Source organism: Lytechinus variegatus, chromosome 8, assembly GCF_018143015.1.
Source record: "Lytechinus variegatus isolate NC3 chromosome 8, Lvar_3.0, whole genome shotgun sequence".
NCBI classification, from domain to species: Eukaryota; Metazoa; Echinodermata; class Echinoidea; order Temnopleuroida; family Toxopneustidae; genus Lytechinus; species Lytechinus variegatus.
Window position 1 is genome coordinate 28432255 of NC_054747.1, and position 25729 is coordinate 28457983.

Below are 25729 nucleotides of genomic sequence, written 5' to 3' on the forward strand. Positions count from 1 at the left end.
GTCTTTGTTGCCCTGTTAAATAAAAAACAACAAACGGCAGTAAGTACTGACACTCAAACCTGCAACTAATAAATTAATAGATATCCTTGTGAATAATGTTTATCCGATAATCCTTGGCCATTAAAATCAATTTGGAAAGTTGATTGAAAAAAAGTGAATTGATCGGTGGGGACTCTTTCACAAACATTCACTGAATTCACTGAAAACGCAAAAGGGTTAGACCAAAAACAACATGGAGGAGAACTGTAGAGAAGGAGAGAAATACCTATGGATGGAAGAGTAGGAATGAGGCCAGGGGTTATGCTAGAGACCGCCAAAAATGGAAAGAAAGCGTGGAGGCCTTATGTGCCACAGGGCATGAATAAAAATAGTAGTACATATTTTTGAAATTGTCATTTTAATGATTCTGGTTTTGTTTTCATATACAAAAAACGCAAAAAAGTAGAGGACATTTTAGCAGTTTGGATACGTGAAATAACATGTTTACCTGTTATTCTTCTGCTCATCTTAAGTTTGTTCCCCTCCCTTTCCCATTAATATTATTCCTGTCATCACACTGCAACGTGTTAACATGAGTTGAATCTCTTGTATTCTTTCCAGGTTACTATTGTCCAGAGAGGACTGCCAGTCGATACGAGAATCCCTGCCCTATGGGATCTTACAACCCTGTCAACGGGAGCAATGAGCTTGAGGACTGCCTCTCCTGCCCACCGGGTGAATTCTGTGAAAGTAAGTGCCAAGTCACCCCTTTTATATGAATGGAATATTCCTCTGTTGTGTCAGGGGTATAGGAACGTGGGTGAAACCATCTGGAAAAGAGGGTTGTAGATTTTATATCTGATGTTTATCCATAGGAATCACTTCATTACTGCTTGTATTGACCTCCTGGTGAGGTGAAAGTATGTGCCAACTGACCTCTATAGCATTGAATAGAATATTCCTTCTGTATGGTTGGTGATTTGGGAAGTAGGTTAAACAGGAAAAATAGGAATATATATTTCATATCAGGGCTCCGTCTTATAATGAGTTATGATTGATCCGATCAATTGTAACTCTATTGAAATCCATCAGTGTCAACCTTTTCTACAGGAAATTTGCAAAATGTCCTTTTTAAACAAGGAGAACACACCAAATTGCCCCCAAATCAATGAATTTATGGATGTATATTCATAACTAGAATGTTTTTGAACAAACATGAATTTTATATGTTGACTTTGCTGGCTTTCCATAGTTGCGATTGATCGGTACAATCCCAACTCTTTGTAAGACGGGCTCCTGATGTTCACTGAAAGATACTAAATGTAAATGTTAATCAGTGGAGAGAACAAATTTGATGACTGCCTTTCTTGTTCTGATCAGTTATGTAAGTTAGTGCTACCTCACCACTATTCCGGCAGTTGAAAAAAAAAATTGAAAAAATCCAACCACCCGCCCTTTGCTTTGTCCTCTACAGCTGATGGTCTTAGTGAGACGTCCGGTAACTGTAGCGCCGGTTGGTATTGCACTGGAGGATCGTACATGGCCAAACCCCTGCAATCGGACAACGCCACTGACCTGTCTGAGTGCTCTTGCCCACTGACCAACTACACCGGGGGCAAGTGCTGGCCAGGGACGTACTGTCCCAGCGGAAGCTACTACCCTGTGCCTTGTGATCCTGGATCGTTCTGCATGGACTATGGATTAGCAGAGCCTCAAGATCTCTGTGATGCAGGTAATTGTTTGGCCACCCCTATTTGTAGATTGGAATTGCCATTAGTTCTAAATGTTTATTTGGAAGATTGGGCTCAACCGTTAGCCATGTAGGGTTAGACTGTTAAAGTAAGCCTGGAGATCTTTCAGATGCGTGTAATATTTGTTTTCTTCCTTTATTCTCGAGTGCAATTGCCATTAGGTCTATATTGGTATGTGGAAGAGTGGGCTAGTTCATTATCCATTTGGGTATGGGCTAATAGACTATCAGAGCCACAGGATCTCTTTGATGCTTGTAATTGTTGAATCTCCCCTATTTTCAAAGTATTTTGGTCCTTTACTAAGTAATTTCTTCTCCCCCCAGGCTTCTTCTGCAATGGCAGTGCATCCCAGCCTGATCCTGACTATGGCATTTGTCCAGCTGGATACTACTGTGTCCAGGGTTCACCCACACCAACGCCATGTCCTGCAGGAACATTCTCCAACAAAACACGTAAGTCCTGAGAAACATTAGATGCTCTTGAGATTGTGTGTATCGTTTCATGATTTTGTACTAGAATCCGTGGGAGCACTTCGCTTTCATCATCCTATCAAGTTAAAGATCCCTTTCGACTATGTTAGTCATTTAGCTGCGGTAGGGCAGGTGAGGGCACTTTTACAATTGCTGCAGCAAAATAAAGGAAATGACTATGCATTATTGTCAGATTTTTAAATCTCCTGAGAGATTTAAGAAAAAGTCAAATCTCTTGTGTATCCATTGTAGGTGTATTCTTATAGCATTCTTAGTTTGAAGGTTTCTGTTTCCATATGTTTATTTGTAATATGTAGTCGCTATGATATGTATGTTGTGTTCTTTTCATAGCATCTCTTGCATTGTGATTATTATCCATGAGCCCAATACACTTTTACAAGTATATTGCCTTTTACTTGTTTCCTTACACAGAGAACACTGAGCGTGACAACTGTCTAGACTGCATACCCGGGAAATACTGCGCAGGCAACGCCTTGACCGCCCCATCGGATGAATGCGACCGAGGCTACTACTGTCCAGCCGGTCAAGACACGGCCGCACCCGCAGAGTACAACTGCACCATCGGTCACTTCTGTATCCAGGGAAGCCCTGCCCCCGCTCCATGTCCGTCTGGGGAGTACCAGGATGAAGAGGGGGCGTGGGAGTGCAAAGAATGTAATCAAGGATAGTAAGTTTGTTGACACCTCTCGAGCCCGGTTCACCCTATGCGATTTGTTGCGATCCGAATTTCAAAGAAATTGTGATCACATGTCATATGGATATTCCAGCTAATAAAATTTTACTGATCAGAGTTGAAAATAGTGGTAGAACTACTGAAATGGAAATTCAGTCCAGTTCGAACCTCACTCAATGAATAAATACAAATTCAAATCTAAATCGTAATGACGTCATCATCGGCTGCGACTTGAATCCGATTTGGACTTTGCTCCGACCACAGGGCTTGCCGCAAAGTGAAATATGATATTAGTATTCCTTACGTTTTGCCGAACTTTGAATGAAATAATTTTACTTCTTGGAACTTTCATATTTAATGCAAAATGCGATTTCTTGAAAAGTGGTTTCGCAATGAATCGCATAGTGTGAGCCGGCCATTTGAGTCAAAGGCTCATTTGGAGAAACCGCTTTTGCAGATGAGGTTGTAACTTGCAATGTATGCTCTAGCAAATCTCACATAATGAGGTAATGTCTATGTCATGCTTTTGAAGGACTTGGGGCGGTCTACCATAGTTTTATTACAGTAGATTTAGCACTGTACACATGCAAGGAACAATGCTTCCAGCTACCCCTACGAAAAACATTTGCTGATAGGGTGTTCCATCTCACGAGTGGTAAATAAATGATTATTTTTTTTAAAAAATTCCTGTATGGGGATTAATTTGTAAAATTACAAAGGACAAATAAATGAAATACAGCCATCCAAATGTACTAAACAAATCAACAAATACCGTTATAATTGTGAAAGCGTAAATATATTGGAAATGGCAGGTGTTTCTTAGAGCTGTTCGTAAATTACTAGCAAAGTTTATGAACGACTGGTGATCCTTTCTTTTGGTGAAAGATGTACATCAGATTTTCATCAGTGTTTATTCAGTTCCTAAGAAAGGGTCACCATTTGTGAAGTTGTTAAGTTACAAACAACCTTATGAAATACCGACTTGATTATTCATTATTTTCTAATTATTCACCTTCTTCCAAAATTCCAGTTACTGTGACGCAAACGAGGCAGCAACCTTCTATGGCGTAGCCTCCCATGGTGTGGTCAACCCGACGGTATGCCCGACCGGTTCCTACTGCCCAGCGGGTACCGAGTCAGCCACCCAGTTCCTCTGTCCCTACGGTACCTTCAGTAACAGAACCCAGCTGGATAGTGCAGATGATTGCCAGTCCTGTCCTGGAGGGACTTACTGTGATGATCTCGGTAGGTCTCGGTTTTATGAGCCATGTTGTAGCTTCATTGATATGTCTCTGACATCATGGGCACTAAGTATGAGAGAGATAAAAAAAAATAATATATATTTTGCAACTTTATTATTTTTCTGACATCATGAATGCGTATGAGGGATATATATTATTTAAAATAAGAGAAAAGGTATTAAACGTTTGGAATAATAAATGTGATCTTAACATTGTAAATACAACAGTAGTAGCCACTACAATTTTCGTGATATGACCCTTTCTAGCTTGGTGTTGCTTCTATCAGAAATTCTCTTTGGACCGACTATGTAGCTGCAGTGTGTATTATAGTGGTTTTGTATGAATTCATCTTCAGAGAATATTTTCTATTAGAATAACACATATTTCATTATGTTCACTTTTTCATAGAGGCTTCTTCTCAAGCTGGCAGTGTTCATGATATGTAATATATAACATTAATAGTATTTAATGATATCAGCCTTCCATAGGACAGACCTGCATTCAGCATACCATAGGACTTACAGTATAATTCTCATCCAACTTCTCACATAACCTCTTTCATAAAAAACAAAGGCCTAACTGAATACAAGGATCTGTGTGATGCTGGCTTCGTCTGTGTTTCTGGTGCGAACAACTCCCACCCCACCGACGGGGAGACCGGTTACGAGTGCCTGCCTGGATATTACTGTCCAAAGGGTTCTGACCAGGGCATAAAATGTCCTCAGGGAACGTTCAGTAACGAGACAGGATTGGAAAACGTCACTGAGTGTGAACTGTGCACACCAGGGTATTACTGCTTGACTGAAGGTAAGAACATATTTCTTCCAATGTTAAATGATTGTTTGGCTGTATACAGCATTATGAAGTATGCACAATTCTTTTATATGCATAAGTATGTACAAGTGATTTTTTTTGGGTAAAGACTTTGTAATTGAAGACTAGATTACATGTATACATGTACCTTATCATTTGTCGTTTGAAAGCAAGAAATATAGCTTGAAGAGTTGCAGTGAGTAATAGATTCAAAATACATATTTTAAACTTGTCATGATTTATCGTCATACATTCTGTTATCACAGATGTAGATCGAGTAAGAAATGAGGAAAATAATGGGAAATAATGAAACCAGGTAAAGCCCATCACCCTGTCTGTTGCCATCCTTATCATGTTGAACAAATCTATTGCTCGGGAAAAGACTGGTTAATTGATAAAATCGTTTGGGTAATATTAGTGTGATAAATCACATGCTTCCTTCGCTCTGCTTTATTTCTCCCAGGACTGACTGCTCCTACTGCCAAATGCCAGGAGGGCCACTACTGCACCCTGGGTGCCATCAACCCCAACCCGTCCGGGGAGAGCTACGGCGACGACTGCCCCGCTGGGTCCTACTGCCCCGAGGGTAGCGCCGCTCCGGAGAACTGTCCAGCGGGTACCTACAATCCCCTGTCTAATCAGGCCAACTTGACCGACTGCTTGGACTGTCCAGGTGGGAAGTACTGCGGGGAACAGGGCATGACCAACTATACAGGTGAGTATGTTACCATCTTCATGAACGCAAGTACAGCAGTATTACAGTAATGGTATTGGTGCACATTGGAAAGATATCGGGGAAGACTCATATTTTGATCCCAAGTTGACAAAGGTTGATCGAAGTTGATGATATCTGTGCATTAGAAGTGGATTCACTATACCTGAATAATAATATAATGATGATAATAATAGGTATATTTACCCAGGGAAACCACTTCAGTTCTGAAAACTGTTCTCCCAGCAGGAACTGCTATATTGTTACCCTGGCTTTAGCTGGGCAGCCTAGGGTCTCAAAGCATTCAAGGGATTTCTTCCTACCTGGTACCCATTCACCTCACCTGGGTTGAGTGCAGCACAGTGTGGATAAATTTTTTGCTAAAGGAAACTAAGCCATGGCTGGGATTCTAACCCACGACCCTCTGTTTCAAAGTCAGAACACTAATCTGATCCGATGTGAACCTGTTTAGTTTGGAGATATGAAATCATCTGGTAAAAATTTTACTTGCCCGGCACAATATGTTACTTGTCTCAGACAAGTACTAGTGTCGACTCCTGCATATTGTGACAATTAACTTCATTTTCAAGTCTTTATCATGAATTCTTTGGTTGCTTGAAATATGTGTACGTAGCTATAAACTTTGTTCTAGATTGGATTGTATGTGCAAGGTTGCAAAGAAAGTTACCCTTTTAACCCGTTATGTGACACTTGACCCTATCAGGTGACTGCGGTGCTGGTTTCTACTGTTTGGGCAGGGCCGATAATGCCACACCCATGGATGGTGAAACAGGTGACGTCTGCCCACCGGGAGCATTCTGTGTCCAGGGAAGCAGCATGTATGAACCTTGTGCAGATGGTGAGTAAATGTGTTTATTTTTGCCATAGAATATTATTTGTATTTTTTTCAACGGGGTATCCCCATTTTTACTCTATGCTGAAACAGAAGGATTAACATAGAGGAAGTGTTAAGCCTCAGTCTAGTAAAAAGCATATGGATATTATAATTTTGGTAAATTCCCCAGACTTGAATGTTACTATTTCAATTCATTACTCGGTTGTATTCGTGATTATGCCCTAAAATAGTTACGAAGGCTATAATGTAATGTTTGTTTTGTTGGATAAATAGTGATAATTATAATAATAAAACAATAAAGTCTTGTAACATTAATATTTTTCCATGACAATATTCAAAGCTCTTTGAAAAACCCCCCAAAGGATGGAAGTGAAAATAGGGTGTTGGTTATTCAATTTAAACATTCGTTTATTTCCCATCTCTAAAAACATATAAGACACGCTGTCAACCAAAAGCAATTAAATGAATACAAGGTTGTAGCTCTATGTATAGTGTAATATGTTTATACTGTCAGTTATTCAATCTTTGCAGTATGTTGTCTTGAACTGGTACCTACTACCTTTTTTTCCACTCTTGCTCTTTCTTTCTCTTTCTCTCTCAGGTGACTACATGAACCACACCCAAGCCGACGCCTGCTACACCTGTCCTGCCCGTTACTACTGCTACTCCAACAAGATCAACCCGTTGCCGTGCCCCATGGGTAACTTCTGTCCACTCGGAACAGCTCTGCCTGATGATCTTTGCCCTATTGGTGAGTTGATGCATGGTCGATGAAAATGATAATGATGATGAAGATGATGGTGATGATGATGATGATAATTATGGTGATGGTGAGAATGTTGGTGATGGTGATAATGTTGATGGTGATGATAATGTTCATGATAGTAATAATGATGGGGACGATAATGGTGATAAAAAAGAAGAATGGAAAAAAAAACAATGAAGAGGAAGGCAAAGAAAGAAGATGAGAAGGAAAAATAGAGAAAAGAATGAAGTTGAAGGAGCAGGACACAAAGAAAAAAAAAGAGAAAGAAGAGAATTTAAATTAAATCATTTAGTGTGCATTCCTTTGTAGATTGTGCATAAAACGTAAACATGTTTTGCTCTACCATTTCTCTGGTCTAGTTTTAATGTCCTTTGTCCAACCGATATTCCCCCAATTTACCGTACTGACATAAAAACGGACCATTTAAAAAGTGGTGATAAAGCCATAGTAATAACCATAACTGTTATCTTAAAGACAAGACTCATTTAGAATACCTTAATGTTAATGAACATTGATAATAAATTCTGAAACTTGATAAGAAATCATGTGGTACCTTATTATTTACTAAACGATAATGTTATAATACATATGTTCAGGAACCTATGGTCCGGTAGAGGAGCTAGCTACAGCCGATGAGTGCACCCAGTGCGACCCTGGATACTACTGCGACACTCCTGGCCAGGTCAATGTGACAGGACCCTGCGCCCCTGGCTATTACTGTGAGATAGGTGTGAACACGCCCGCCCCCAACAGCAATAACACTGGAGTTGGAGGTATGTTTACAGTGCATTGGAGTCTGTGATAAGTGTGTTTACTAATCAAGGAATAATTTTCCTGGTGTCGCATCACAATTTTCTCCACATTTTGAAAGACAGCTATGCATAAAGTCTTCTAATAGCATATTTATTACATAGGAGTGTACATTAATTAAGTTGAGAGCTTTTCTCTTTGGACCAAAAATGCTGTTCAAACTTGTCAAGCAACATTTAGGAGGATGCATAACATATTGTTTATCACTGCAACACTCAGAGTCAGGTCAATGTGACTGAAACTTGTGCGCGAGGATAGTACTGTGAGGACAGTGTTAATAATACTCTCCCCACATTTTATTTTTGTGTTCTTAATTAGTTGATGGTTATATTTCACAAGCCTTGCTTTCAGTAAGCTTCTTCAATTTTTACCTATTTAATAAGCAATTGAAAACACACTCGTATACAGTCTAAACTCGAAAGGCGCTATATATATCCGATTATTTTCTTTTGATTATATCAAGGACCATGTCAAGAGGGAACGTACTGTCCTGGAGCTACTCCTGAACCCATCCCATGCGAGGCTGGAACCTATAACTCACTCACCACCAAGGCTGCGTGCCTTGATTGTGAGCAGGGCTACTACTGTGTAGCCAACTCAACCACCTATATGGATGCACCATGCCCTAAAGGTAACAATGTACATCAAATCAAGTCATTTATTTCCACAATGATATAAAAACATTACTATATGTATTCAGAATAGGATACACACACAATAGAAAATGACAATGAACCAAGTAGGATTCAAACATTATATAAAGATGTATGCATTATTGTGGGGGAACCAAACAAAGACAGTCTCAGAGTCAGGAACCCAAAATAAAATGAACAGTTAATAGCAATCAAAATAGGCATTTCTTAACAATATAAAGTATATGAATGTGGCTCTCATTCAGAGCTTTCAAAATAGCAAAATCAACAAGATCATAATCAATATCACATGTTAAATAAGAATTTCTGTTTGCCGTAAAAAGGGAAAAGAATCAGGGTCATCCAGTGTGTTTTCGGTTTTTTTTTAATATGATGTAAGTATTTAACTATTTGATGGTTAGACCAAACGTTTATTAGACCCAATTAATAGTAGACCAAGTGGGTTAAACCATTTTATGATTTGAGAATAGGGCCATGAGCTAGCTGACCCTGTGCTAGTAGACCGAGTGTACCCTAACGACAATATTTTGTTACTCAACATCATTTTGTCCCTATACAGGATATTACTGCCCGACTGGAACGGAATACTCTACCCAGTATCCATGCCCTGCAGGGACATTCAACAACAGAACCAGAGGAGATGACGTCTATGATTGTATGCCTTGTACAGGTTAGTTTTCTACTAATTGCCACTTGATATTACACATTCCAGTAGTCCTGTTACATGTAGCTTCCCCGGAAATAGTTTACGGTACACCATGTATAAAGTCCTGGAGAGGACTAAGAGAAAGTGGGTAGATGTAGAAGTGAGACGGATGGGCGATAAAGTGGAGATTAGAAAGTTGAGTTCTCTTTCGGAAATGAGTGTAGTTCTCAAAAGGACTGGAATCCAGAAAGAGTAGAAAAGCTTTAGTGGTAGGCAAGATGAGAGGCTTGAATGGAGGGCTAGCTTGAGATTAGAGGTGAGAGAGGCTTGAGTAGATGAGAGAAAGCTGGCTTAAGTAGGAGCGATAAGAGCAGACTGGCTTGAGTCAATAAGCAGAGTTGTAAAGAAGGAGCAGATGAGAAGATGACGTTTCGGGCAGGTTGACTGTTTTCAGGAGTGATTAGCTCCATGACTTAATATATTTCTCCCTTCCCTTTCAGCTGGCAAGTACTGTGAAGGTGACGGCAATGACGTCCCAACGGCTGACTGCGCAGCGGGCTGGTACTGTACCCGTGGTGCCTACAGCAGCAAACCTCAACCCGAGGTCAACGAAACCCTCATATCAGACCTCATGATTGACTGCCCCATCTACTCTCTTAACAACACTGGAGATATCTGCCCACCAGGTATGACCAAAGGACTGTTTTATGCCTTGATAGTTTTAGGAAATTTATTTCTCAAAGTGGAAAGTCTTTGTATCTGTGAATTTCTAAATGTATTTCTTTATTGTACACTTGAGATATCTGCCCATTAGAAATTAAAAAGAAGTGGTTTTGATTGCAGTGACTCTTACTAATTGAGAGTAGTAAACAAACAAAATGGATGCGCCTAGGAAGAAGTCCTGCATGGTAATCTTATTACCACTGTGTCACTTTGTTGACCCTTGTAGAAATTGAGCTGTTAAATTTGTATTTGACTTTGTGAAATTCTTATTTTTTTATTTTTATATTCTTATTCTTAATTTTTGTCTCACCTGCGAAGCAAAGTGAGACTATAGGCGCCGCTTTTCCGACGGCGACGGCGGCGGCGTCAACATCAAATCTTAACCTGAGGTTAAGTTTTTGAAATGACATCATAACTTAGAAAGTATATAAACCTAGTTAATAAAACTTGGCCATAAGGTTAATCAAGTATTACTGAACATCCTATTAGAGTTTCATGTCACATGACCAAGGTCAAAGGTCATTTAGGGTCAATGAACTTAGACCATGTTGGAGGAATCAACATCGAAATCTTAACCTGAGGTTAAGTTTTTGGAATGTCATTATAACTTAGAAAATATATGGACCTAGTTCATGAAACTTGGACATAAGGTTAATCAAGTATCAATGAACATCCTGCATGAGTTTCACGTCACATGACCAAGGTCAAAGGTCATTTAGGGTCAATGAACTTTGGACGAATTGGGGATATCTGTTGAATTCCCATCATAACTTTGAAAGTTTATGGATCTGATTAATGAAACTTGGACATAATAGTAATCAAGCATCACTGAACATTTTGTGCAAGTTTCAGGTCACATGATCAAGGTCAAAGGTCATTTAGGGTCAATGAACTTTGGCCGAATTGGGGATATCTGTTGAATTCCCATCATAACTTTGAAAGTTTATGGATCTTATTCATGAAACTTGGACATAATAGTAATCAAGCATCACTGAACATTTTGTGCAAGTTTCAGGTCTCATGATTAAGGTCAAAGGTCATTTAGGGTCAATGAACTTTGGCCGAATCGGGTATCTGTTGAATTACCATCATAACTTTGAAAGTTTATTGGTCTAGTTCGTTAAACTTGGACATTAGAGTAACCAAGTATCACTGAACATCCTGTGCTTGTTTCAGGTCACATGTCCAAGGTCAAAGGTCAATGAACTTTAGCCGAATTGGGTGTATCTGTTGAATTACCATCATAACTTTGAAAGTTTATGGATCTGATTCATATAAGAGTAATCAAGTATCACTGAACATCCTGTTCCAGTTTCAGGTCACATGATCAAGGTCAAAGGTCATGTAAGGTCAATGAACTTTGGCCATGTTGGGGTTTTTTGTTGAATAACCATCATATCTCTGTAAGTTTATTGGTCTAGTTCATAAAAAGAGGACATAAGAGTAACCATGTATCACTGAACATCTTGTGCGAGTTAGAGTAGTATGCAAAGTCAGCACTGCTACTATATTGAACTGCGTGATGCAGGTGAGACGGCCAGAGGCATTCCACTTGTTATTTATGTAGCAGTCAATTTGCATGGAGGAAATTGCACTTATGATTAGCTTCTAACAGCATTGGTTTGACTTGGCAAGATCAAATGCTATTACGACTGTTTCAAAGTCAGATTGCAAACAGATTATGGAGTGTGCTTGTGACTTTACCCAGTTGTTCTCTTAATTGTGAATGTACTGTTTGTGTAACCAGTTGTCATTCTTCCATTTTGTCTGTTTCCTAGGTACATACTGTCCTGAGGGTTCTGACCAGCCGCTCCAGTGTCCTCCGGGTCAGTACTGTGAAGACTACGCCAACCCCATCCCTGATGGTGACTGTGAAGCGGGCTACTTCTGCAACGGCAGTGCAGAGGTCCGCGACCCTGTGGCCTGCACACCAGGGTACTACTGCCCAGAGGGAACGACCATCGAGGAGCCATGCCCACCAGGAACTTTCTCTCGTAAGTTGGAAGTACAATAGTTTAAAAGATGGTTAGGTTCGAGTCCATCCTGGATATATTACAGAATCCTTTGTTGTGTGTAACAATGTCCCTCCCATTTCGTGGACGCAGGTTATGTTGCAGTGGAGAGTACTTGTCCTTCAGGTATGGTGCTAAGTGGAGCTGTTGTCTAGGGGAGAGTCTCTACATATACCTATGCATGTTAAGATCCCTGGCACTATCTGTTAAAGGGTATGAGGAACTTTGGTATGAGGAACTTTGGTATGAGGAACTTTGGTGTAGTGGTCGACCTGTTCCCCCAAATCAGCATAATCAAGAGAACTGCAGTTACAATATGATGAAAACACTCAATCATCATTCTACTTTTATTTCAGGTCATGCAATACTTGTTCAATGTTTTGCTTGTTTTTCCCCCATTTTGATCTAGTTCACTAATACACTTATATTCTGCCTTCATTAAACTCTGGTGGGTGTTTCATAAAGCTTTTCGTAAGATAAGAATGACTTTTAGAACGACTGGTGATCCTTTTGGTACATTGTATATACCATAGGCGATGGTTTAGCGCGTAAGAAAGGATCACCAGTCGTTCTTAAAGTCACTCTTAACTTACAAACAGCTTTGTGAAACAACACCCGGGACTCACATTTTAAGAAGTCACTAATGGCATTAATTTCATTCCCACACAGCATACACGATGAACGTGAACATCAGCGACTGCCTGCTGTGTACCGCCGGCATGTACTGCGAGAACTACGGCCTTCCGAGCCCCACGGCGGAATGCGCTGCCGGCTACTACTGCCCAGGCGGCCAGAACACCTCCCAGCCCACTGACCTTGCCTGTAGTCCTGGTCACTTCTGTGAGCAGGGCAGCTGGAACCAGACCGGGTGTCCTTCAGGTTTTTACCAGCCTCACTGGAAGCAGAGTGATTGCGACATCTGCCCAGAGGGCTCTTACTGCAAGGCATTCAGTGAGTGGTTTTTATCGATTAACTTTCCCTTGGCCAATCAGATGCAAGGATCTCAGTAGCTTGTAACAGCTGTGTTTCATGAAATGCTCCCCAGCTAATTCAAAATGTAAATCATTATTCAAAACCAATCTTTTTACTGACTAATTTGCTCTGAGCTTTTCCATGGGGAAACCCAGGATGGACTTCACAAGTCCAAGGTGACAACTGTGGTAATCCTCATATATGTTGGGTTTTTTTCCACTCTAGCCAGAGATTATACCAGGGGCCCGTTTCATAAAGCTGTTCGTAAGTTGCAAATGACTTTATGCACGACTGGTGACCCTTTCTTGTGCTATATGCTATATCGCTATGTAGTTGACTTACGTATAAGAACATGTTCTAGTCGTTCGTAAAGTTGTGCGTAACTTTAGGAACAGCTTTATGAAACGCCACCCTGGGCTTGCTGATAGATGCAAAGATTTAGGTAGCATAAAGTGGTTATAAATACATGTTTTCGTGAAGTGCTCCCACGCTAACTCAACTTGCAAACATTTTTTTCACACCTTTTCAACAATGGCTTTATTATTTTTGTACATTATCAAGTTTCAAGGCATCTGATGAGTGACAGATAGCTGCCTTGCAGAGTGTTTCATGAATCATCTTGTCAGTGATTTTCCCTGACTAACTTGCTCTCAGCCAATCAGATGCAAGGATTTCAGTATCTTATAACAGTAATCAATCACAACATTTGTTTTTATGAACTGATCCACAGCTAACTCAACTTGCAAAGAATAATTGAAATACTCGAGGATGAAATCATTTTTTGTGTGTGGACAAACAGATCATAAGACCTTCTTTTTTAAAATAAATCATGTAAATTTTTGAGATATATAAGTATTAGATAGATATTAGGGAATGGCAAAAAAAATTTGGGAAAATATTCCTAAGAAATTATGTTTTTCGATACATTATCACTGATTTCTTACATGCATTAGGTGACTACGAGGTTCTGGATGCTGAGAACATTACCGAATCGGGTAACTTCAGTGGCCGTTACCGTAGCTACCGAGGCGTGGCTGTACCCACGATATGCCCAGGAGGATCGTACTGTCCCGAAGGCACAGAATTCGACACGCAATACCTGTGTCCTGCTGGAACATACAGCAACCAGACTGGTCTATATAACTACACTCAATGTACCCCATGTGAGCCAGGAATGTACTGCCCAGGAGAAGGTACCAAAAATTTGTTTAATAAAAAATTAAAATAAGATATGCCTCGGTCAAATCCTATAAAAAATCATCCTATATTGGTTGAATAAGATAGTTTAAAGTGTTTTTTTTTACTCTAATTTTTTTTACAGCTTTCATGAGGTGAATATTAAATTACCAAACTCATCAAATTGGCAACAAATATTTCATTCATTTTCATTATCAGAAAAAAAAATAAAAACGCAGTACAAAATTAAGTTTATAGAAGAAGAATAAATTAACAAAGAGTTGACAATATGCCTTTCAAGCAGGAAGTATGGTGTTTGTGGAAAGAGAAACTGCAAATATCTTTTTAAAAAATACACTGTACCTTAATGGGTTAATAAGATGTAGATCCTAAGGTGTAAGATGATTTCTGATTGAACAAAATGTAATAGGGGATAAGAGACATCTCAGCGAGAATGAGATGCATATAACGATTTATGCTGGAATATCACCAAAGTAGCAAATCTCAAAACTTTGCAAGATATGGTAAACATCGCAGCAGCTCAAACACAAATATTCATTTAAAAATGGTCTGTGCTTCACTTTAGGTTTGATTGTAGTTGTGTACACATTGCAAACCTAGATTGAATAAAGTTGTCCTTGTAAGAAATTCAGTATTTTTTCCTTTTTGTTTTGACTTTAGGAAACACCACGCCATTTGACTACTGTGCCCCGGGCCACTTCTGTACTCAGGGGGCATCCAGTGCCACGCCCGTTGATGGAATCACAGGAGACGAGTGTCCTGCGGGACGATACTGTGAGACTGGGAGCGTCACCGGAGTGGGGTGCCCCAAGGGTACATTTAGTAACCAGACTGGTTTAATGGGTGCCGATCAATGCTGGAACTGTACGGCCGGTCACTACTGTGGCCGGACTGGATTGACCGCTGTCTCTGGACCTTGCTGGGCAGGTAAGGGTTGACTCAGAAAGCAAATCTATGTAAAAAATATTGGATGAATATATCAAATATTTCAGAAAGTTACTATGTCATCTTTTGTTTTAGTGGGAGGGTGGAGGTTGTTGATTTAGGCAAAGTGTAGTGAGATTTACTTTGAAGCACAGGTTGCCCAGCATGAGATTACTTTTCATTTTTTTCTCCTCTTGGAGATGTATGGCCAAGTTAACAACAGATTTTGGGCGCATGATTTAGACATCTATTGTAAAATGTTGAAAAGCATGACCATGGACCATCTTATTTTGTTTATAAATCCCCAGAAAAGACAGTTAGCCCTGACGAAAATGTATTCTAAAATGCATTAAGACATGAAAATTGCAATTTTTTATGTAATAGGTGTTGCAAGGGAAACCATTTTTGTGACCTATGTATATAGACAGGTGGCTCCTATTATACAGCTTGTAACTTAAGTTCATTTTTAACAGTATTACATAACTCTTACATTGATTTCAATAATAAATGATTCTTTTACCTTAGGTTACTATTGCTTGAGCTCTTCTGAGGAGATGGCCCCGGTGGGCAAGTCATACGGTGATGTCTGCACTCCAGGACACTACTGCCTCAACGGAACAGATGTCCCAGAGCCTTGTCCTCCAGGAACGTTCCTGGACGTTGAAGGAGCGGATGAATTGGACGATTGCTTGCCTTGCAGTGCAGGTTGGTGGTTTTAGATGCCATTGATGATTGTGATCATGATGATGGTGGCATTGTTGATGAAGATGATTTTTATGATGAGGGCAATGGTAATGATGATGATGTTGATGATGATGATGATGAGGTGATGGTGATGGTGGTGATGATGCTGGTGATGGTGGTGGTGATGATGATGATGATGGTTATGATGATGATTCCTTCAGCAAGAAATTTATCCACATTGTGCTGCACTCGACCCAGGTGAGGTGAATGGGTACCCGGTAGGAAGAAATTCCTCGAATGCTCGAGCGCCAGATCAAGGTAGCCGTGATGGTGATGGTGATGGTGATGACGATTATGATGAAGATTATGATAGTGGTGAGGATGATGATGGATGATGATGATGATGAAGATGATGATGAGGATGAGGACAAAAGGGATGGTGATGATGAGTAAGATTCCAAAGATGTTGATGAGGATGGTGATGGGGGATGATGGTGCTGAGGAACAGAATACTTCTAGACAAACAACATTGTGCAATACCTTTTATCATGATTATTGTTTGTTACAAGCATTCAGGCAAGTGGTGATTGTATTGTGCCATCTTAACTTATAATAGCAGACATTATAAGGTTGTCTAATGTTTTTTTTTATTCCAATGTCAGGATCCTACTGCGAGACTCCCGGCAAGACCAACGTGACAGCTGAATGTTCTGAAGGCTTCTATTGCTCAGGTGGCTCTAATCAAAGCAACCCAATGGATGGCATCACAGGTACATTTTCTTGATATCTACCTCGATTTCATATTTTCACAAATTTGCGTGTAGGTTTAGATGAATGAACCAGGGGCCCATTTCATAAAGAGTTGCAATGGTTGTAACTTTGCCATTATGGCAACTACCATGGTAACCTTGATTTTTATTGGCTGCTGAGCCCCGTTGCCATGGTAGTTGCCCATAATGGCAAAGTTACAACAGTTGTAACTCTTTATGAAAGGGGCCCCAGATCTAGATCTGTGATAATATGGTGACAATTAATCTTCATCTTAAAGACTCCTGAAGTATTTGTTTACTGGAACTACAGGTCATTAGCTTTAATAGGTGGTATATTCGTTTGATTCTATTCCTGATATTAATGTTGCGATATCACATGTTGAATTTTTGATCTGCTTAGATTTCATATTTTCACAAATTTGCATGTATGTTTAGATGAATGAACCAGATCTAGATCCATGATGATACGGTCACAATCAACCTTGATTTTAAAGATTTTCTCATGAAATATTTTGTTTAATCCAACTACAGGTCATTATTTTCAATAGGTGGTCTATTCCTTTGATTCTGTTCTATGTATATCACATAAGATTTTTTTTTTTATAGGTGACATATGCCCTGCTGGTTACTACTGCGAGCTCGGATCTGTAGCCCCAGTCCCTTGCCCGAACGGAACCTACGTCAACCACACAGGAGCGGCTGCATGCTATGTCTGCCCGGCTGGCCGACAGTGTATCCATGGCGACACAGCTGACCTTTGCCCCCAGGGCTACTATTGCCCTGAGGGGACTGGCTATGATGTCATCGCTTGCCCGGCAGGTTACTTTGGGAATAGCAGCGGTCTGGCCAGAGAATCGGAGTGTTCTCCTTGTACAGGTGAGCGACATATTTTCTGACACCTCAGGAATGTCTACTTCTTGTGTATTTAGTGTTTTGGGGGTCTTTTTTTATTATATGAAATGCCTGCATTGTTACTAGCATCACAAGTTTTTATACATGCATTATTTGTTTTATAAAATGGGTTGGAAGGATGAATTTGTATAGTTTTTACCCACGATGAAGACAATGCTGCACCCAAAAAGCAGTGCTGAATCCAGAAATGCGCAGCTGGAAGGTTTGTGTAATTAAAGCATGAACACTTTGATGTGCACTCTGCATTGGTTACATCCATAAACCCAATTTATGAATACTTTCATTGAATAGTTTTTGTGCTCTATAAGAGACTTTATTGTTTATTAATAATTCTCCACCCCTCTTCCACCTAGGCGGATATTTCTGCAGCACTCCCGGCCTTGGTCGGGAAGACGGCCAGTGCACCCAGGGATTCTATTGTGAATACGGAGTTGATGTGGCCACGCCCTCTAGTAGTCATACCGGGGTGGGCGGAGTCTGCCCCGAGGGGAGCTACTGCCCGACGGGATCAGTACGGCCATTGGAATGTGATGCTGGCACCTATACGAGTAGCCCACGTAAGGAATTTTCTGCCTTTGTACTTTTGCTTTCATCCAATGGTCCCTGTTCTTCACTTTGATAAGTAGTAGGTTTTTTTGTGTCAAGGGAAACAATTCATGAAAGAAAAAGTCTGTGACTTTCACTGAAAATTTTGTTCTGAGCCAATCAGATGCAAGATTTTCAATAGCTTATAACAGTTGTCTTGATTTACATAATAATACACATATGTCCATACAGCTAGCTACCACAGTTAAGATATGAAAGCCAATAAGATCTTTGCATACATTTATCAGTGTTTAATGAACTCTGTATAGTAATATTGTACTGACATTCTATTCCTTCATCAATTGCATAACAATCTACATGTGACCCCTCTATAGCCAGTGCCTACTGTGCCTAAGATATGAAAACTGAAAAGATCCTCGGATAGCATTATTTCCCAAAATCCCAGCACATGAATAACGTACTGGGGCGGGTTTCATAAAGGACTTGCAACTACGGAAACTGCCATTATGGCAACTGCCATGGTAACCTTGATTATGATAGGCTGTTGAGCATTTACCAAGGTAGTTACCATAATGGCAAAGTTATTTCACATAGTCTCTACATCATTAGCATGCACTGAAATTTGATTTTTTTGGGGAGGGGATTTACTGAACAATCAACATGCGACCCATCATTATTTTAGAAATTCTTTACACCATCAACATGCACTAAAATTCAATATATTCTTGATTTACAGAACAATCAACATGCGACCCGTGCACAGCCGGCTACTACTGCCCCTCGAACACCAGCGACCCCACCATGTACCCCTGTCCTGAGGGCCACTACTGCCCCCTCGGTACGGCCTACGATATCCAATACCCATGCCCGGAAGGGACCTACAATGGCCTCGTGATGCAACAGAATAGCACTTCCTGTGACCTTTGCCCTCCGGGGATGTACTGCCAGGGAGAGGGGCTGCCGATGCCGACGGGTAACTGCTCGGCCGGCTGGTTCTGCACAGGAGGATCAGCTAGCTCCATGCCCCTCCCACCAGGTTTGTGCTCCTTTTCAAGTATTTAATCGGATGGTTTGGATTCGCTTGGTCTTTTAGCAGTTGTCCTACTTTTTCAAATTGTCTGATGGCAAATCGGCTAAACCTTTTGTGTCTAATAATACATGAGATTCGTACAGTGCACTTTCCACCTTGATTACATGCTCAATGCACTTCAGAGCAGAACAAAAAAAAAGATATATTTAGGCCTACATATAATGCATGTCTACCATCAACTTGGTCTAACTACCATTTAGTCCAACTGTCATTTAGTCAAATATCAACTTAGTCTAGTTTGTATCTAGTTTTATACAGAAATGGACTTATTTCCAATTTGTTTGCTCATTAGTTTTCACCATTGTCAAATGAAAATTAAGTTTATAAGCAGTTCATCTAATTATAATATGATTTCCTTGGTTCTTGCTTGGGGTAATAATATTCAAGTCATTTTGAATTGCATCGAGATGTTTTATCAAAATGTGGTGTGTGCTATACAAGAAATGTGCATTATTCATTTATCTCACTGCTAGTTCTGTTGATTAAGCCTTTTTCTTCCTTGTGCTTGGGATATATTGTTCAGTTTAGGTTTTCTTTAATATTCAATCCTTACTCGCTATCCGTGCTATCTTGTACGCCTTAAGATAAAGTTCGTGACCCACCAGCTCCTCATCATCATGTTGGTAGTGAATGTATTACAAAATGCACAAATTTGAACCATTTAAATCCTCTGGCGTCAGGTTTAACTTAGACCATGGTCTAACTCTGTGTTAAAATTATGGGAAGCCAAAAGTGTCAATATTTGTATTAAGTTGTATGTTTTTTATGTTTACTGTGCTCTTTCCTGATTCTTTTTTTCTATATGTTTTATTGATTTTCAAAGGTTTACAATCATCAAATCAATCTTCTATTTATACTTCCTAGACCATTAGGAGAGCCAAATGAGCTGAAATATGATATCTCTACTGTTAGTGATTTATGTAACAATTGGCTCTCCATAATTACACCACAAATTTAAACCTGAGTTTAAGTTAAACCCGACTTCAGAATACGGGCCTCAGTGTTGTGAGAGTCTTAGGATTATTTTCACTTCCTTGTTTAGTTCAAGACAATCAATCGATCAGTCATTTCTCTCACAGGCAATGCATCGGTCATCTCAGACTGCACCTGTCCAGCGGCCAACTACACTGGCAACAGATGTCCACCCGGAACCTACTGTCCAGCGGGAGCATCCAGACCGATTGACTGTGACCCAGGCTATTACTGTTTGGACTATGAGCTTGATGCGCCTACTGGTAAGCTATTGAAGGGGTTGTTTGGTGTGGGGTTGGCATATACATGTAGGTCGGTTAACGATGGGGGGTAGTACATACATATGTAACTTAAATGATATTGATGTTTCAAAGGGAACAGGAGAGGCTTAGATATTGTAGGTGTTGATCCTGATAGTAATGATGATCATGTTCTTGATGATGATGATGATGAATTTTGGTGATGATGATATACTGACAACGATGATGAGGAGGAGAATGAATGAATGAATGAATGAATGAATGAACGGATGAATGAGTGAATAAGGATAAAGGTGTTTGGGATGATGATGATGTCCATGGGGATGAACACTGGTACGCTAACCCCTTGAACTATTTGACCCTTAATGTCAAACTCTCTGGTACATAAAAGGATTTCATTTCCTTCATTCCAAATCCATTAGCATAAAATTTCAAATCAATTTCAAAATCCCCATATGTCATCATTCCACTACAGCTCAGTGCAATGCTGGTTTCTACTGCCCCGGAGGAAATGACAACCCAGAACCTGTAGGATTTGAATGTCCAGCCGGTCACTACTGTGAGATAGGCTCACCCTACCCCACCCCATGCTCTAATGGAACATTCTCAAACACCACAGGCAACACTGAGCCAGCCAATTGCGAGTCTTGCACACCAGGTGAGTGGGCTCTTCCATTTTAGTTTGGGGCATTGAATGTCATGATCAAAGGAGATGCATGTATTATGGAAAATCTATTAATCAACAAAAATACTCCTGATGCTTGTATGTAATTTCAAAGTAAATGTCCATTTAAGTCATTACATCTTTCTCACTGTTAATTTCGTATCATTTATAGCGAGGACAAGTATATAGTTCGAGGGGACATATATCAACGACGGTTCGTATGACCAGTCAATAGATGTCCACACAAATCTTAAAATAAAATTAGGCATAACAAACCCTTAGTCATTATACTTTTGAGACACTTATTATATAGTGGATGCGAATTAAGTTTGGATTTTTTGGTCTTTTTTTATATCTCAGTACAACTATCATCATGAAAACAAAATTAATTTGTACCAATCTTTTTATCGCACTTAGGACACTTTTGTGCTGGAGAGAGTCTGTCAGTACCATCCGGTCAGTGCTACGCTGGATACTACTGTCCTGGCGGTCAAGCAACCAAGACCCCCGTCCAGTTCACCTGTCCAGCCGGCTTCTCTTGTCCAGTTGGAAGCTCCGCTCCAGAGCTTTGTGTTCGAGGTAAGGAACTTTCAACTTTAGCAGACTTCTTTTAGGGGATGATGGTCACATTTATGGGTCACTTTATATGGGTGTTTCAAAGCATGGAGGTTGGCTTACTAACTGATTAAAAATGTGATCACTGAAGATTTCTCCTGATATGTTATTGATAAATTCATGTGTAGAAAATTGCAATTATTTCAAGTTCGATTTTAATCATTTTAATTTTCCCCCCAAAATGGCAAAAGAGCAGTTATTTTAATTAATTTATATTCTATTTTTTTTTCATTTTGGAATAGAAGAAAGCTATATAAACTAACCAGGGATGTAGTACAGGCCTATAGTTCCTATTTAAGAGGATGCAGGAGAGACTCTTATCCTATGGACTCGGTCACTTGACTCGGTCTAAGGCAGAGGACAAGGCAGGCAAAATGTGGCCTTGAGGCCGGCTTTGACTACATCCCTGAAACTAACCATTTTGTGTTCTACCAGGTACATACCAGTCCTCGGAGGGTCAGGGTGCCTGTGACCTTTGCCCTGAAGGGTCATACTGTGACCCCTACGAGCTGAACAACGTGACGGGGGTGATCGTACCCCAGGATTGCATTATGGGTCACTATTGTCCGAACGGAACGGAGTACGCCCAGCAGAACATGTGTCCACCGGGAACTTACTCCAACAGGACAAACCTTGCCAATGTTGGTAAGTTTGAGATGTTTGAGATATAGTATTATTTTCTTCCATAATTAGATTATCTGCTCATAACAGAGCTGCCAAGTAGTACGGATTTTCTGTATTTAGTACTGAAAATGAGAAGAAGAATACTGATGGTTTGATGCAAAATACTGATTTCTTAAGTTCCAGTTTTATGAGATGTCCTATGGTGTTTCTTGGAAAATACTGATTTCCTCACAAAAATACTGATTTTCAGCCTTAAAAATACTGAAATTTTCTTCTTCAGGTTGGCAGCTCTGCTATAATGATATATTTTCTTAAAGCTGGCTAGTAGTACATGTATAAAGCATGAAATTGGATGGTATTTTGGTTGTTTATACATGTACATTTTATATTTTTTAAGCACTACATAATCACTACTTACAGATGCATTTAATTGAGGGCTATATTGTTTACAGCATGAATGTATTACAGGCAATGGTACAATGGCTTCCCAAAAGCTCATTTCTAAATGGCAAATCAATGTTTATAGCTTCAGGGCTATATTGTTTTATGTAGTACAGACAGAGGTAACGATGGGGTCTCCAAAGCTCATTTGCTTGTTGGCACTTGAAATCTATTAAAAAAAACCATATTTATTTTAACCCATTATTTTCCCATATTCGTCTTCTGTCTGCCAGACATGTGTACGCCATGCGATGCTGGTTGGTACTGCGACGAGGCCGGTCTACAGGCCCCCAAGGCCGAATGCCAGGCCGGTTTCTTCTGCACCCTAGGATCTAGTGAGCCTGCCCCTGAGGACGGTGTCACTGGAGATATTTGCCCCATAGGAATGTTCTGTGTCCAGGGTTCAGCCACAGGTAGGAATGAAGACAAGAGGGTTCTTTTCCAATTGGTCTAATTACCAACTCGTCTACTGTCATTTCATCCATCATCAATTTATCCCCTATCCATATGGGCAATTCCACAGGTTGGTCCAAATCATGTAACGTGAGTAACCGACATATTCCAAAGATTTGCCAGGAGCATTATAGAATTTCCCAAGTTTTGTTTTTATACAAAGGATAGTTAGACTGTGTACTTTGTTGTGATAAGGAGATGTTTAGTTCCTATCAATAATAATGGAGTTACAGCTCCAAGTATGAGTCAAGGTGTCTCCAAATGTAACGTGAGTAACCGTGGAATAGCCCAGTTGGTCCAATAGCCATTTAGTCCATAAACCATTTTGTCAAATCGGATAAGTGTTTATTGCGCGAAATGAATGAAAAAGAAAATGGGTATTGGACCAACTGGTTATTAGACAAAATGGTGATTGACGAACTGCTGATTAGACAAAGTGATTATTGGACCTAGTGGTAATTGGACCAATTGGTTTATTAAACAAAATGTTGATGGACGGAATGGCATTAGACTAAATGAAAGTAGAGTTCGAATCCCAACTCTGCCATTGTCTCCACTTTGATAAAAGGCCCAAGAGTGATATCTGTCGTCTATAACGTCACCCACTATGACTGATTAAACTAGATGTAAAATGTTTCCAAGGTAATTGGTTATATACCAGCTTGGCGTTTACCAGCAAAAAAATGCTGTCCTGCCGAGTTCCTACGGGAGTTACCGCAAACAGAAACAGAATAGGCGATGAGTGGACGAGTTGACAGTAGAGGGATTGGCAGTTCACCTTTTTCCTAAAAGTGACTGAAGTTATACCAGGGTCCTGTTTTACAAAGAGCTATGTTTGATTCGATCAATCTCAACTATGGAAATCCATGCACACCATAATATTTTCCTGTAGGAAATTTGCACAATCTCCCTAGTAAACAAAGACAATAACACTGAATCATCAAGAGAATGATGAATGTATAAATATACATTATATGTAGAAAATATTTTGAACAAATTTGCATTTTAGATGTTGACGTTGCTGGCCATCCATAGTTGTGGTTGATCAAATCAATCACAACTCTTTGTAAGACGGGGCCCATGGTCCTGTTGTACAAAGAGTTATGATTGATTTGATCGACCGTGACTGTATGGAAATCCATCAATGTCATAATTCTTTCTACAGGAAATTTGCACAATGTTGTTTTATGAATAAAGTGGAGCACACTGAATTATCAAGGAAATGATGAATTTATTAATTTACATCGTATCTCAAAAACATTTTGAATAAACATGCATTTTAGATGTTGACACTGATCTGTATTTTAATAAATAACTTTATTCTGTAATATTTTCCCTTCTCGTTATCGATCGCTTACAAAAATATACTACGTTTTTTCAGAGAGACCACTACTTATAGAATAAAAATTAATATTTCAATAATCTCTATATCTTTATAAACCATGATTCTCCATCTAGAATTAAAGACATTAACCGCAATTGTTTGAAAACAGGTGAGAACTGTCCGAAGGGTCGCTATGGCAACCAGACCGGTTTACGGACAGCCCAAGAATGTCCTCTCTGCGATCCTGGCTCCTACTGTCCCATCGTTGGCCAGTCCGAGCCCTACGCGGATTGCCAAGCTGGGTTCTACTGTGAGCTGGGCTCGGACCGATCTAATCCGACCAACGGTACAGGGTACTTATGCCCAATGGGCCGCTATTGTCCCGCAGGCACGCCTGTACCCATCCAATGTCCAGTGGGAACTTACAATCCTGAGGAAGGTCTGTATAAAACTCCTCCTACATGTTTTTTTTTTTGCAGGGGTTGAGATAGTTGTGATTGTGAATGAAGGGTAAGGAAGTCCTAAAAATTGTTTCCTTTCTCTTTCTAATAACAAAACTTATCTGCATTATTCATGAATGGGTGAATGTCCAATGTATTATGATGATTTTTGTATTATTTAATTTTATTTTGAAGATCTAAGGTTTCTTGAATATACCGGTACCTGAAAATTGATTTCATCTGTACAATTTAAGAGATGTTACATGATAGTTGTTGTTTATGTTGTTTGTAATAGTATAACATAATGAGTGTAACTACAATGATTAACACTTTATATTAATGGAATTTAGAATGAACTTCATAACAGCTACTACTTTTTCAGACAAATGAATTGAATCAATATTAAAAAAAAAATACCCATGGAAATTCCTTTATTATGTTGCACAATTACCCAATCTAGTTTATATTTCTTTATTTGAGACATCTAGTATTACTTAATTATGGGTCTGCATAACTTTTGTTTTTGCACAGGCAAAGATACCATAGAAGATTGTGTGGGATGCGATCCCGGCTACTATTGCCAGTATGAAGGGCAGTCTAACATCACAGGCACCTGTATAGAAGGGTTCTACTGCACAGGAAATGCCTCCATTCCTAACCCACAAGGTAAGCAGTCTATGTGGTAGAAGGGTGGTGACGTGTCATCTTAAATTAC

General features: G+C 39.8%; 1 protein-coding gene across 1 annotated transcript in view; it reads left to right on the forward strand.

Moving 5' to 3' along the window:
- The window catches only part of LOC121420292, a 163163-nt gene that overhangs the window by 93068 nt on the left and 44366 nt on the right, over positions 1-25729 (forward strand). The window contains 29 exon segments of the mRNA XM_041614868.1: positions 601-729; positions 1454-1711; positions 2054-2182; positions 2633-2888; positions 3925-4139; positions 4709-4942; positions 5412-5663; positions 6385-6519; positions 7118-7267; positions 7879-8055; positions 8556-8723; positions 9305-9415; positions 9892-10077; positions 11893-12108; positions 12796-13077; positions 14052-14291; positions 14956-15222; positions 15745-15924; positions 16566-16673; positions 17280-17549; positions 17939-18142; positions 18868-19167; positions 20301-20456; positions 20929-21111; positions 21535-21696; positions 22168-22377; positions 23031-23210; positions 24744-25013; positions 25546-25680. Coding sequence (XP_041470802.1) covers positions 601-729; positions 1454-1711; positions 2054-2182; positions 2633-2888; positions 3925-4139; positions 4709-4942; positions 5412-5663; positions 6385-6519; positions 7118-7267; positions 7879-8055; positions 8556-8723; positions 9305-9415; positions 9892-10077; positions 11893-12108; positions 12796-13077; positions 14052-14291; positions 14956-15222; positions 15745-15924; positions 16566-16673; positions 17280-17549; positions 17939-18142; positions 18868-19167; positions 20301-20456; positions 20929-21111; positions 21535-21696; positions 22168-22377; positions 23031-23210; positions 24744-25013; positions 25546-25680 — 5763 coding nt within the window.